This window comes from Plectropomus leopardus, chromosome 12, assembly GCF_008729295.1.
Source record: "Plectropomus leopardus isolate mb chromosome 12, YSFRI_Pleo_2.0, whole genome shotgun sequence".
Classification (NCBI taxonomy): Eukaryota; Metazoa; Chordata; class Actinopteri; order Perciformes; family Serranidae; genus Plectropomus; species Plectropomus leopardus.
In genome coordinates, this window is record NC_056474.1 from 9705847 (window position 1) to 9719719 (window position 13873).

General features: G+C 38.0%; 1 protein-coding gene across 1 annotated transcript in view; it reads left to right on the forward strand.

The window, feature by feature from the left end:
- The window catches only part of LOC121951573 (corticotropin-releasing factor receptor 2), a 39855-nt gene extending 30468 nt beyond the window's left edge, over positions 1 to 9387 (forward strand). Inside the window, exons 7-12 of the mRNA XM_042497952.1 lie at positions 2175 to 2235; positions 2342 to 2414; positions 2974 to 3059; positions 6730 to 6865; positions 7384 to 7425; positions 9155 to 9387. Of these exons, the coding sequence (XP_042353886.1) occupies positions 2175 to 2235; positions 2342 to 2414; positions 2974 to 3059; positions 6730 to 6865; positions 7384 to 7425; positions 9155 to 9295 (539 nt within the window). The 3' untranslated portion in view covers positions 9296 to 9387. The remainder of the gene's footprint in view (positions 1 to 2174; positions 2236 to 2341; positions 2415 to 2973; positions 3060 to 6729; positions 6866 to 7383; positions 7426 to 9154) is intronic.
- Positions 9388 to 13873: the final 4486 nt, after the last annotated feature.

Sequence of the window (13873 nt, forward strand, 5' to 3'; positions counted from 1 at the left end):
CATCTGATCTGTGCACCCACTAATGACATTTCGACTCACTGGCAGGGTGAAAAAGTCACGAATGAACTGCTTGTTTAAAAAGAAGCAGACTTTCCTTGATCTGCAGTCCTGAGTACTTTGGGGTAGCAGTGAGATATCCCAAAGGGCTTTTACTTTTTTGTATTTTCCTCTTTAACATACAGCAAAAATCTGAGAAAAGGGTTATGATGCAGCACAGTCTCAAAACAGTTTTAGAAAATGAGCATAACTTCTAAAACACAGACCACATGAACATGGAAGATTAGATTGTGGTAAATGAAAGTGTTCTAGTGCGAAAAATGAAAGGAAAAAATGGAGAGAAATGTGTATTGCATAAAAATGTCATTAAACCTGGGGAATTTTCCCTAAAAGTTTTCTTTATTTTGAAGAGAGAATGACAGCTTAAGTTAAACTGGTTTTATTTTCTCACAGAGGAGAAATGCACACTTGCTAAGACTGCACATTTAATCGTTTTCATGCCTCCACGCCGGTGATAGCCATGTGCAGAGGTATTATGTTTTGGGTTGTTCGTCTGTCTGTCCATCCCTTTCTCACAATATCTGACAAATGTCTTGAGGGAATTTCTTTAAGTTTATCACAAACATCCCCCTGGACTCAGGAATGAACAGATTAGAAATGAGGAATAAACGTCAAAGTCGCTGTGACCTTGCGTCCATCTCATTCTCGTGAAGGTGATATCTTAAAAACAACTTGAGGGAATTTTGTCAAATTTGGTAACGCCCCCTTGGACTCAACGATGAACCAATTATAATTTAGTGGCTACTATTCAAAAGTTTAGGTTACTGTGATCTGCGTCCGTGTGATTCTTATGAAGGCAATATCTCAAAAACATCTTAAGGGCATTTCCTTAAATTTGGCACAAAGATCCATTGGACCCATTAATACATGATTTAGAACTTGGTGGTCAAAGATCAAGGTCATTGCGACCATTACTCAAGAATTCATATGATAGTTAGGACACAATTCATATAATGTCTAATAGGATCAAATTATGAAGTGAAAGTTTTTCACGTGAAGCATCCATGTTTTAGAATATCAACCTTTTCACAGCATCATCCATATTTGAAGCCTTGATAAAATGAAATCTGTGGAGCCAAGCACAGCCATCCTTTACTCAAATTATGTCACTGCCATAGCCAGCACCTAATTTCTGGTGTACATTCACTACACGACGCCTGCTGATTTGACAGATCAGTGTTGAAATGTGGTCCATGTTCAGCAAAGAGAGCTGCGGTAGGCCTATGTGAATGATGCAGGATGTAACATGCACTCTTCTCTTTCTGAGATTATTTTTATTTCATTTCATAAGTGTTTATCAAAGTGTATTATTTACTTTGACAGTGTGTCTGAGAAGATGCACACACACTAACCTTCTTTCTTTCAGATAAATGCACATATATCCATCTATGAGGGCAACAGCTGTTTCTTAAGTCACAGATTGTATAACTGCGAAGCCACGTTAGGCTTTAAATGTTGATACTTTCAGAAGAGAAAAATGAAAGCATGTTCTTCTTTTTTTCAAGTTTGTACTTTGTAGCAGGATCTTGCAGTCATGTTATCTTTTTCATTTTGATCAAGCTGCACAAAGCTGTTGAGTTGCCTTGGGTAAAACCTACCTTCATCCTTCTGTCACATCCCCTCCAGTGAGAAAAAATAGCTGTTTGTTGTAAGCTTACCAAATGTATTTCACCTTCGATTACATTAAAGGTCCACTGATATAGGGGGATCTATTGGCAGAATATAATATTCATGAAGATGTTTTCATTAGTTTATAATCACCAAAAACTAAGAAAGATTGTGTTTCCATTATCTGGAATGAGCTGATTATACATATATACTTAATGGCTCCTTGTCCACGGAGTCCACACTGGCGTTCTACAGTAGCTGAGAACGGACAAATCAAATATTCTAGATAGGGCCATGCATGTTTTCACATTTTAGCATTGGCCTACATAGATCTCCTAAACGCTGGGCACACTGGAGAAGTTTCAGTTTTGCAACCTCAACCATAGGGACTGCTAAATCCTACAAATGTGCCCTTTAATATACTTCTTTTTTCTAACAGTATTCTATTCTATACCCTCTGTAAATGTCAATTTCTGACTAATGTGTATTTTTTATTTTCTTTAAACCAGGCATTCCATGCCCTATAATAGTTGCTTGGGCCATAGGAAAGTTGTATTATGAAAATGAACAGTAAGTTTCCGACTGATATACTGTATGTGTTTTCTGACACGAATGTTTTCTTAATAGTTTTATTTAATTTCCTTTGTACTGATTATTTATTTTCTTTTGTCAACAGATGTTGGTTTGGTAAAGAGCCTGGAAAATACATGGACTACATTTATCAGGGACCAGTTATTCTTGTGCTTCTGGTGAGCATCAACACAGAAAGCCACTGCACTGTACATCCACTGCCACAGCGTTTGCATTATTTGCTAGAACCATTCAGTCCTATAACACACAATGTACCCTAACATTCATCACTAATGCCTGCTTGAAGGTGTAAACTGATGGAAAAAAGTATGTCTTCAAGTGAAAATGGTTTTGTAATGAAAATAATTTCCATCCCACCTCCAGCTTGTTGGAAAGGTGGAATTAATCTTCCTGATGGCTTCAGGCATTGCATCTCACAAGGAGCCTAAAAATAAGAAACTGCATTCATAGGAACATACCCGCTAATGGTTTATATACAAGCTGTTAGCATGTAGTAGTGCTGCGGTGACCAGCCATGATTTGTGTGCACATTCTCATTGAGAAGGAGGTGGCTTTGACTTGTGTTTCTCTCTACTCCTCCTACTCAGCATTTAATGAGCGGAGTGTGTTTGCAGCAGAAAATTGCTTTGGGTGTATTGCTGTGTACGTCTTTAGCACAGGGTTCAAGGCTAATTATTTTTTGTGTGTGTGTGTGTGTGTGTGCAATTTTTTTTCCAGATAAACTTTGTTTTCCTCTTTAACATAGTAAGGATTCTTATGACCAAACTAAGAGCTTCGACCACATCTGAAACAATACAGTACAGGTAAGTTCATTGTGTGTGGATTACTGTATAAATACTGTAATGACACTTTCTTCTTCTGTTTTTATCTTTGCAAGGACAACATGAAGCATTTAAAGACAGTGAAGACATGCATTTCCAGTACTCATATTAAACTTTATAGTTAATGTTTATAGGGATATGGTCTATAATTTAGTGCTCAAATTCTGACTTAATTCCATTCAAATCCTCTCAAAAAGAAGATATTCGGGGATCAAAGGATCCAGTGTTAATAAATTCAAATCACTGCCAATGCTGTAATAATGGGGATCAATTATCGCTCTTATGGCTTTTTCTGCACCTCTTTCAGGCTAAGCCAATGCAATTACTGTGGTAAATTAAAAACAATAAATCACATAAACAAACTGAAACCCAATTATTCAATCTGTTGTACTCAAAAACTCAAATACTTCAAGCATGGAAATTTTCTTTTTTATGCCTCCAAGCCAGCAAAAGCTGTTTCCAGAGGCATTATGTTTGCTTTAGAGAGTGCTTGTGTAAGGAATATCTCAAGAACACCTTTAGGGGTGTTACGGTTTTGTGAACCATGAGCAAGAGGTGGACCTAAGAGCAAAACACAGACGGGGTTGAAAAATAATCAAAAGGGCTTTTAATGAGAGTGGATGGTGAAGAAAGGTGATGGAGGTTAGGGGAAGGGATCCAGGGAAGGTGAAGGTGGAGGAGGCTGGTGAAGCTGGAGGTAATAGTGAGGCTGGTGAGGCGAAAGGTGGTGGAGATCCGAGAAGGTGAGGGAGGTGAGTGACTGAACATGAAAGCGATGGGCCTAGGCGCTGAGGCGCTGGAGCTCTGAGAAGGTAGGCACTGGAATAAAGCACACAAAAAAAGGCACAATAAGCACAAAAGGTCAAAGTCAAAAAGTTTCTTGAAGCACAGGAAAAATCTCATGAGAGATGGCCAATATACCATGGATGAGGTGTTAAACAATCTGGCACCAAACAGGAGTGAAGTTGAGGTATTTATGCTGCAGAGGGGTGATGAAGTGTGCACTGAACACCTGGAAGCAAGAAAAGAAAGAGACACACCAAGCATGCACACGAACAGTCACAAGCAATCCAACAAAAAACACAAACCACCACAAAGGGGTTCATTTAAAGGTGGCACAAACGTCCACTTGAATGCAACAAAGAACTGGTTAGGTTTTGGTTGTCATAGGTCAAAGGTCAAGGCCATTGTGATCTCATCTGTCTCATTATTGTTAATGCAATATATGTAAACACCTTGTGGAAATATCTTTAAATTGGACACAAACATTCTCCCTTGGACTAATTATAGTAAGTAATTAGAATATGGTGGTCAAAGGTCTACATAAATGAGACCTTGCATCCATGTCGTTCTTGTGAAAGCCATATCTCAAGACCACCTAGAGGGAATTTCTTTAAATTTGGTACAAATGTTTACTTGGACTCAAGAATAAACTGATTAGAATTTGGTGTTTAAAGGTCAAAGATCAAGGTAACTGTGACCTCACAAAACATGTTTTTGCCCATAATTCAAGAATCCATTTGATAATATGACAAAACTTCACAAAAATGTCTAATAGCATATAGTGCTAAAGTGATGACACTTTATATCCAAATGGTCAAAGGTCAACTTCACTGTGACATCATGATGTTCTGCAGAAACACATTTTGGTGGCAATTATTCGATGTCATAAATCAGGAATATATCCTGCCGGGGGTAAAGATGTTTCTGAAGCATTCATGTTTTCATGTATATGGATTTAAATTGTGAGCGCGACCATCCTGGTGCACAGAGGAATACAGTTGTGAGGCAGTATTTCTGGTTGCTTTTTTGTCATAAAATGCTAATGGTCAGATAGTTCCCAGTGTTTTCCTTTTTTTTCAGTTTGATTTGTTTCCTACAACACCTCAAATGTCATATGGTACATGCTCCTTTCTGTTAAAATCTATGGTGATATTTGTGTCTTATGTTACAGTAATTTTCAAAAAATGTAACGGCAGACGTTAGATTTAGAATTTAATAATAGAAAAGATAGATGTACCTGTCATATTTATTGAAAATGAAGTCTTGACAAACAACTTGACTTGAGTGAGCACAAGGTATAGTACTTTGTGCAACATTTCACTTAGTGCCCCCCCCCCCCCAGTAATCGTTGGAAATGGCAAACCTCTCACGTATCTGACAAGACTTGGCGAGCTGTGCGCAGTCCTGCTTTATTTTGTTAGGTTGTGCATCACTGCAAAAATTGTGAGTTTGCTTTCTCACCTTTTATTACTGTGTCAAGTGTATTTTTCTCCTCAGGGGATTATTTTGAGTGTATGGGGTGTTTGTGGTGTCACAGCTCAGACAACTTCAATTCAGGCTTTTCAGGATGAAGTTGGATTTATGGTCAGGATTTGACAGAAGTGCTGACGTGAGCCTTGTAGATTTAGGAGAGTGGAGGACTGGAGTGTCAGGCATAAATTGGTGACCTAAAAATAGTACATTATGTTGTTAAAATTGCAGTTGGCTTTACAAGAACTGCTTTGGCATAATAAATAGCAGGGCAAATTTGACAAGGAAATGGGATTTCCTGTGATTTTTAAATTGCTTGTTTGGTACAGCATTTTTTTAGAATATATCACCTCATATTTACAAGAGAAGACAAAGGACGAGCCCCCAATTTATGTTATGCCCCATGACAAAACATGAACTAAGCCCCCATCTTCCCCAAGTCCCAAGCAGCTAAAAAAGGCAACTCACTGAGTGTCCAAACAATTAAATTTACATGCATTACTGAAATGTTGTCTCTTACTTTATTTTTTTTTTATTCATGGTTTTAAAGATCTCATGATTTATTATTTTATTGTATTAAGATTTATGATTTTGCTAATATTGATCTCTGATGCCTCTTATGTACTCTACTTCATCATATTTTTTTGGTTTAACTGTTTTGAAATTGTTCTTTTATGTTAAATAGTGTTGTTGGGCTGTTTTATATTTATTCTGTCTATTTGCATGTGAAGCACTCAGTGCATATACCCTAGTGTAAAGCACTTTGTGCTGAATTTTTTTGCATGCAAAGTGCTATATAAATAAAGTTTATTGTTTATTATTAATACCCTGCCAGGGCTGCAGACCAATAATCTTCTTGTCTTGCCACAGACCTATTTGCATACATAGAGACACTTGCACACATTCATGGAAAGACCCACAAGAATACAAAATATGACCATAGTCATATGAACTCAATTTGAAATATCATGGGATATATTAGCTCTTTAGTTAATGAGAAATAAAACTGTCCAATAGACTGTTCAGCCACTGGAAAAGAGCTGCACCACCTCCAAACTAAATTCAATTTATTTTAATGTATTAATTTTCACAGCTGCAGGCATTATGGATAATTGTAAAAACATGTGTATTAATTAATATTTATGATAAGTAATTTCTTACTGCACACCTGGTGTCTGTCTGCAAACTAGGCTTCATCTGTAATAATGTGTTGATACTTTAAAAAGCAAAGAGGTGTGTGTGTGTTGGTGAGTGTGTTTTTTTGTTTCTCCCAGTCAGCCCACTGATGCACAATCATGCATCAGTGAAATCCAGAGTGAAATCCAAGTTCTTATTATAGTATTTTTATTCATTTTTTTTTCTAAATGAAACTGATGATTTTTCATCCTTTTCTTCACAGGAAAGCTGTGAAAGCAACACTGGTCTTGTTGCCTCTGCTGGGCATCACCTACATGCTTTTCTTTGTGAATCCGGGGGAGGACGACATCTCACAAATCGTTTTCATCTATTTCAACTCCTTTCTACAGTCTTTTCAGGTGAGACTGAGGATAATGACGCAGTGTGACACAGGCCAATGCTCAAAAACCCACACATAGTGTGCACAAAGTGAACAATGTGAGTCATACTGCTTTTCTTAATGCGTCTTATCGCAGAGTCATATCACTTCTTTTCAGTTTATGAGCCTTCTTGTAGGAAGATGATCTGAAGTAGTGTCCAGGCTGTGCTTATACACGATGTGACTCTCCTTCCTCAAGTTCTCAGCAGACACAGCTCACATAGCCATGTGGGCATGTTTTGCTCTGTGGCTGTTTTTTTGGCTTTCTATTTTCTGAGCTGAAATGTAAGACTGAGTGGGCAGGAAAAAGACATTTCAAGCTGAGCTTTTTAAGTCAAGAATTATATTTGGCATGACACATTTTGCAAAATGGAACATTTTCTTTTGCTATTTCTTCTGGTTACTGCACCATCTGATTTCTCTGATGTCTAATTAAGGTGCCTTTACACAATACAGGTCCATTTACCTCTTTCAATAGCGATGTGCTTTACTCTGCAGGGCTTCTTTGTGTCAGTGTTTTACTGCTTCCTGAATGGAGAGGTGAGTCACTGGAGTTTTGCAAGAGATTCAGAATTTATGAATTTAATTAAGTTGTCGATGTTTTTCTTGATATATGATCTTAATTAAGCCCCATGTGGATTTCCTTGATTAGTTTAGTTGCGTTTTTTTTTTCTAACTACCCTCCTAGTTGCAATTTTCAAAAGTTCAAGTTGGGGGTAGGATCAGGTAACTTTCAAAAAAAAAAAAAAAACGCTGAAAGATTACCTGCTCTGGTAGTGAAATTGTAGCATGTTGATTAAGTGTGAAAATAAAACATCTGTCATCATCATCTAATTGAAACAGAAGCAAACTGCTTGACTTCCAGCTGTTTGAAAGTCATTAATGCCATTATAGGAACCACACATTTGTCAGTAATTGTGAAAAATGAAGGACCCTCTCGCCGTTCTCGTAACAACTCTCAAGTAATTGAAACTCAAGGGCCAAGGGGCGGTTAATTTGATAAAGAATGATGAAGAATTTGAGTCACCCCTCTTGTACAATAATTTCATACCAGCTCAAAATTGTCATTAACAAAATCAGTTGTGTGGGACAGGTACAGGACATGAAGGGGCAAATTTGACTTTTGGACGTTTAGATTTCTGTAAATAATAAATGGCAAGAGTTTCTACGTAGTTGGCAGTAAATTTTTATCTTATACTCCAGTTTTTTAATGTAAAAAGGCTAGTAAAATGATCTTTTGGGGAGGTAGCATCCCTCTAAATGCCCATCTTTTTTTCACATTACGATCAATTTAACTAGTCCAATATTAACAGTGTATATATAATAATAACTTTCTTTTCAAATCTCCTCTAATCACAAGCACACATTTGCACACTGAGAAAAGCATAAGTATAGCCAGCCAATCAGGACATGCCTTCGTGAACACGTTGGTGGCACAATCAGGGCTGGAAAGGCCAACCATGTCTATCTTAAAATCAGCTGCTTTTGCTGGCACAGTTGCCTCGTGAAATGCCGCCAATGTCTTGCTAAACAACACTTGCTTTTGTGGCACAAATACCACTGCAAATGTCACCAATGTCTCACCAAAAAACACCTGCTCTTGGTGGAACAAACATGACTGGAAGTGCTGCCAGTCTCTTACTAAAAATGCACCTGCCTTTGGCAGCACAATTGCCACTGGAAATGCCACACATGTCTTACTAAAACGCACCTGTTTGTGATGGCACAGTCTCTGCTAAATATGTGGCCAATATCTTGCTAAAAAACATCCACTTCTGATGGCACAATCACTGCTGGAAATGCCACTGATGTCTCTCAACAAAAGAACCCCTTGTGTTGTTTGTTGGTCTTGAACAGTAGCGTAGCAGCTTGCCTTGGCAGCAGTCTCGCCTAGGTGTCACACCATCCGCCAGTCCCTCAAACTCCTGATGACCAGGCTCATATAAATGCAATCAGAACTATGTCTCTTTAGAAACGCTGGTATGATAGGTATAAAACATACAAATGCAACATAGATGTAGTTTGCAAAAACATACAATACCAACACTTTCTTTCGGTGACTGTGATGCTTCTTTCCAGTCTTTATGCTAAGCTAACCCAGATGTTTCCTGCTGTAGCCTCATAATTAATAAACAGACATAAGACTGTCATTGATCTTATTGTTTGGCAAAATGTCATGTAAATGTTTTATGTTATAACATTTGTTCTTCTTTGTATATACAAAGTGTTAATAAGAAGTACAATAATATATTCATCCTCAACATTTCAGGTGCGTTCTGCAGTAAGGAAACGATGGCACCGCTGGCAGGATAACCATGCCCTTCGAGTGCGAGTGGCACGAGCCATGTCTATCCCCACATCTCCAACCAGGATCAGCTTCCACAGCATTAAACAGACCACAGCTGTGTGAGCAGCACATAATCTCTTCTACAACATCTAAGGGAACGGACTTAATCTTTTTGTCCTGTATAAACAATGCAGTGGTCCACAGAGCAGACTCATTCCTCAACAGCAGCAGCAGTGTGTCCAGTGTGGCTAAAGAGTGTGACCACTTCTCCCATATGGCGATAACAGCGTCTACTTTAACCACACATGAAGTAAAATGGGCACATGAAATTCTTGGGGGATTTCTGTCCCATGATATATGGTACCTGAGGTATACAGGGTTTGAGTTTTTCCTGAAGTGTATTTAAAAGACTTAAGGATGGCATCATCATCAAACTGTCACGTCACAGCAAGTGTTACGGTCTGATCCTACAGCGTTATTATCGCTGTCATCGGACTGCTTAGTGGTTGCTGCTATAGAGCAAATTAATCCTACAGGATTTACAGCAAGATACTTCAACAGTTCACACACTTTTAGGCATCTGCTCCATTGTTACTTAGAGGAGGTGCAACAAGGACTACTTGCAATTTAATTAGATGCATAGACTGAGATGCTCTCAAAAATGTTTCCAGATTTGTATTTAGTGTGACGAATATCAGATTTAGAAATGCTCTTTGAGTTATCTGCTCTATGGCATCAACAGCTGTGTTTGACAGCTAGGAAAGAGGCTTTGGGGAGGAAGAGGGTTCACCTGAATTAAATATCAAAAACACTACAATATAAAAGGCATAAGATTCAAAAGGGGCACTATCAGAATGAAAGAAATAATTTGAGCACTTGGTATTCACCGAAACAGAATCTCAACACGTGGTGGAATGTTTTTGGTCAATGTGAGATGATGATTTTATACAAACAAGCCATTCTATAAGCCTTTTTAATGTGTCCTCGGAGCAGTTTGTGGTCCTTTATACTGTTGATTTTTTTTGTCTCATACTGTAGTTGTGATAATACTTTTCCTCAGTTTCCTCTCTGTTTCAACCTTTTTGTTTTCACCTCTATTTTTAACCTCCCCTTTGTTTGATTTTGCTTTTTTTTTAGCTCCCTAGAGAAGTAGGGTGTGAACATAAAGACCAATTTAATGTGTCATGTGTTTGAACCTCTTGAGGCTGATAGGTGAGCAGTCCCAAATTAAATCTCTCCTCCAAACGAGTAAAGATATATTATATAGCGTTGGCCATTAATATAATGTATATGTATGTTAAGTGCCATGCATAGATTCATGGTGCAGGCACAGTGGCTGCAGATTAAATTCTTTTGGCTTTATGAAATCCTTGCGGCTCTCTAGTAATCAGTGTCACAACTAAGCTGCTGGTTCGAAGAGAAGCTTGATGAAGTGAGCACCACACACTTGCCCTGCTTGTAAGGCCAACTCACATCTGCCCAGGCCGCTCACACAATAATGGGAACAACCATCTATCTGCATTGTCAAACTCCAAAAATACTTTCTATTTTCTGCAAAAGGGTGAAGAGGTGAGAGGAAGAGTTAGTTTTGAAAATGATTACAAATAGTCAAAAAAATATGTTGTAAGATTATGTTTTGATGCAGATGCTCCTTTGTGTGTCCCAAATGTTTACAACACACAGTAACATCGGAGGAGTATTTCTGTCAGTTAGGTACAATTTAAATTTTGTTAAAGGAATAGTTTGACATTTTAGGATATACAGTTACTCATTTTCTGGCTGAGAGTTGTGTCATATCTGTCAGCCAGCTTAGTTTAATTTAGCACAAAGACTGGAAACCAGGGGAAACAGCTGGCTAAGGGCTGGGACATGTTGCATCTTTGACTGCCTGAAAAATGCAAAATCAGGTGCTGGGTGCTACTCTTGTGCCTACTCTGTGCAAGCTTTCAAGGACGCTAACATACAGCACTGTAACATGGCCTACTTGCCCTAAATATGGAGTTCTGAGCTTATCTTCCTCAAGGTGTTTTTATGCCTCTGCGCCAGCAATAGCTATGGCCGGAAGCATTATGTGTCCACTGTGCGTCTAGGTTGTCTTCTGTATGTCTGTATGTCTGTATTTCTGTTGTCCCATTCTCATGAAAGCAATATCTCAAGAACGCCTTGAGAGATTGTCTTCAAATTTGGCTCAAACGTCCACTTGGACTCATTGATGAACTGTTTAGGTCTTGATGGTTATAGGTCAAAGGTAAAGGTCATTTGACCTCATCCTTGTTATTTTTGTAAACAAGATATTGGAGGAACACCTTGAGGATGTGTCTTCAGATTTGGCACAAACGTCCGACTCAACAATGAACTGATTACATTTTGATGGTCAAAGGTCACGGTCAGTGTGGCCTTGCATCCATCTCATTTTAGTGAACGTGATACCTCTAGATAGCCCGACACTAAAATTATCAACTTCCTCTATATAATTATCATAGACTGATATATATGGAAGAAAGTTAAGATATCTCCCGGATGTGGTTGGTTGTGCCTCATCGTATGGGCATTGTTGCGGTACAAAAGTTTAACTTGTTTTGTCTCAGGGGGCAGCCACTGCACCTTAAAAAAATAGGCGCTTGGAAATGCTCCACAATGGCATTGCTCTAGCTTTTGAGCATGTCTTCTGTGTATCGACATTAAAGGGATTTGAGGGTACAAAAACATGTGTCATGTGTGCAGACGTTTAGTTCTGTCCAAAAGAGTCTCCACTCATGCCTGTTTACCTCATGTAACCTCACGAGTTAACATGCACACTGCTTCTGATGTAATTTAGCAAGGTTGTGTATATGCATATTTTCAAAAATTTCAAACAATTGTTTATTTTATTTGTTATTTTTTAAAGTTTTTATTTATTGATTTAAATACTTTTATTGGGATTAAAAGCCACTGGTTCTGTTTGGGAACTAGTTTTAAAAAACGTAAAAGAAAATATACAGAATTCTGTGTTCAGATTTGTTTGAGGGTGTAGTATAGAAGTGATGATCATCACACCTTGTAGTAAAATGTACATTTCATACTTGTATTTTATAATATTTTGTTACTTTACAGTTTTTGTTGTTGTTGTTGTTGTTGTCGATATGCTGCTAGACTGGACTGACATCAAAAGTTAATCATCCAAAGCAATCTTGATGTAAATATTTTATCCTAACATTAACCTGAATTTCTGTTTCCAGCATCACAACTTGTGCAGCTGTACCACTGCCGGTGACCTCATTATGTTCTGTAAACATTGAATATTCATTATCTAATAGTTGTGAAATATTTTCAAAGAGAAACAAGAAAATCATTTGTTCACACTCACCAAAGAGACAGACCATATTTGCCAGCATCCAAAATTTTTATTGTCTGCATATTTCTATTGTTGCCGTTGCACTTTGTAGATCAAATCTTGTTGACTTTCTTTTGTACACCATTTATTGTACATGAAGAGATGTAAACAACGCAGTGTGCTGTCAGAATTGTTAACTTATTGTACATGAGTACATTTGACTTCCTGATTTTATGGAAAACTATTTGTTGAACCACCCATGTTGCCTTACAGACAAAACACAATGCATTTTTTGGGTGAAAAGGAAGCTAATGTCTCTGTAAAACGATGTTTCATTGTGTTACTAAAATATACATTTGTACATGCACATGTAAAAGGAAAAATGTTGATTTGAATTAAAATTTTGCTCTTATTACTCTCTTATATTTGCTCTTTGGCTTTTCATGTAAAAATATCTTGTATTTTCAAGGAACTTGTAAACAACGGTAATGTGGGTTGACAGAATATATGATGCATTATGTCTATTTAGTTCCACTGAGCAATCTAGTATTAGCTCTAGATTGCACTAATGGGATCTGTTTATTCATTTGCTATCTATCCCTATCTCCAAGCACTGTGTGAAATAAATGCAGCCGTCTTCTAATGACTCAATCATATAATTATTCTTATGATAAAGGAGACTACTGCAGCCTCACTGGCACTGTGGCATGTAATTGTCTTACTTGTAAATATGGTATTCAGTGTCTTGAGAGAGTGCCTGCTAGGCTATGCAATATGAATGTAGATAGAGTTTCATACATTTCAGACTGGAGTGAAGTGGAGCAGAAACTATTCCCTGTGTCCAAACCCCTCAGGACTCGATGAGTTATACATCCCTAAACAATTAGCCGAGACTGTGATGCAGCCTAATAAAGGCTTGTTGTGACAATTACTGCTTTTCATGGTTGACAACGGCATGAAAGGCAGACAGTGGATATGATCTGTAGCGCTAGAGGCGAGCAGCACATCTGCACTGCGTTTTGGATCATTTCCTCCGAGCTTCTTTGTTTGGATACTGAACTACATTTCACCAGTCATTACCGCAGCTAAAATTGAATGACTTGCATGGGAGCTTGAAGCCACTGTGACAGACTCAACAATGCTTCATTTATAATGCGATGATGAGGTGTTTCCCAGAACAGGATGCATCAATTGAAAACAAAAGGGTTGATTAATGGCTTCCACTCACTTAGAGGTACAGTGTGTAAGATTTAGTGGGGTTACAAAACTGAAACTTTTCCCATGTGTCAAGCGTGTAGGAGAACTCATCCTGTTTTCATTTGAAAGCAGTCAAGTACCCCCACTTTTGCTGTACTTTTGGTGTAAGATCCCAACACCAAAAGTCTCCT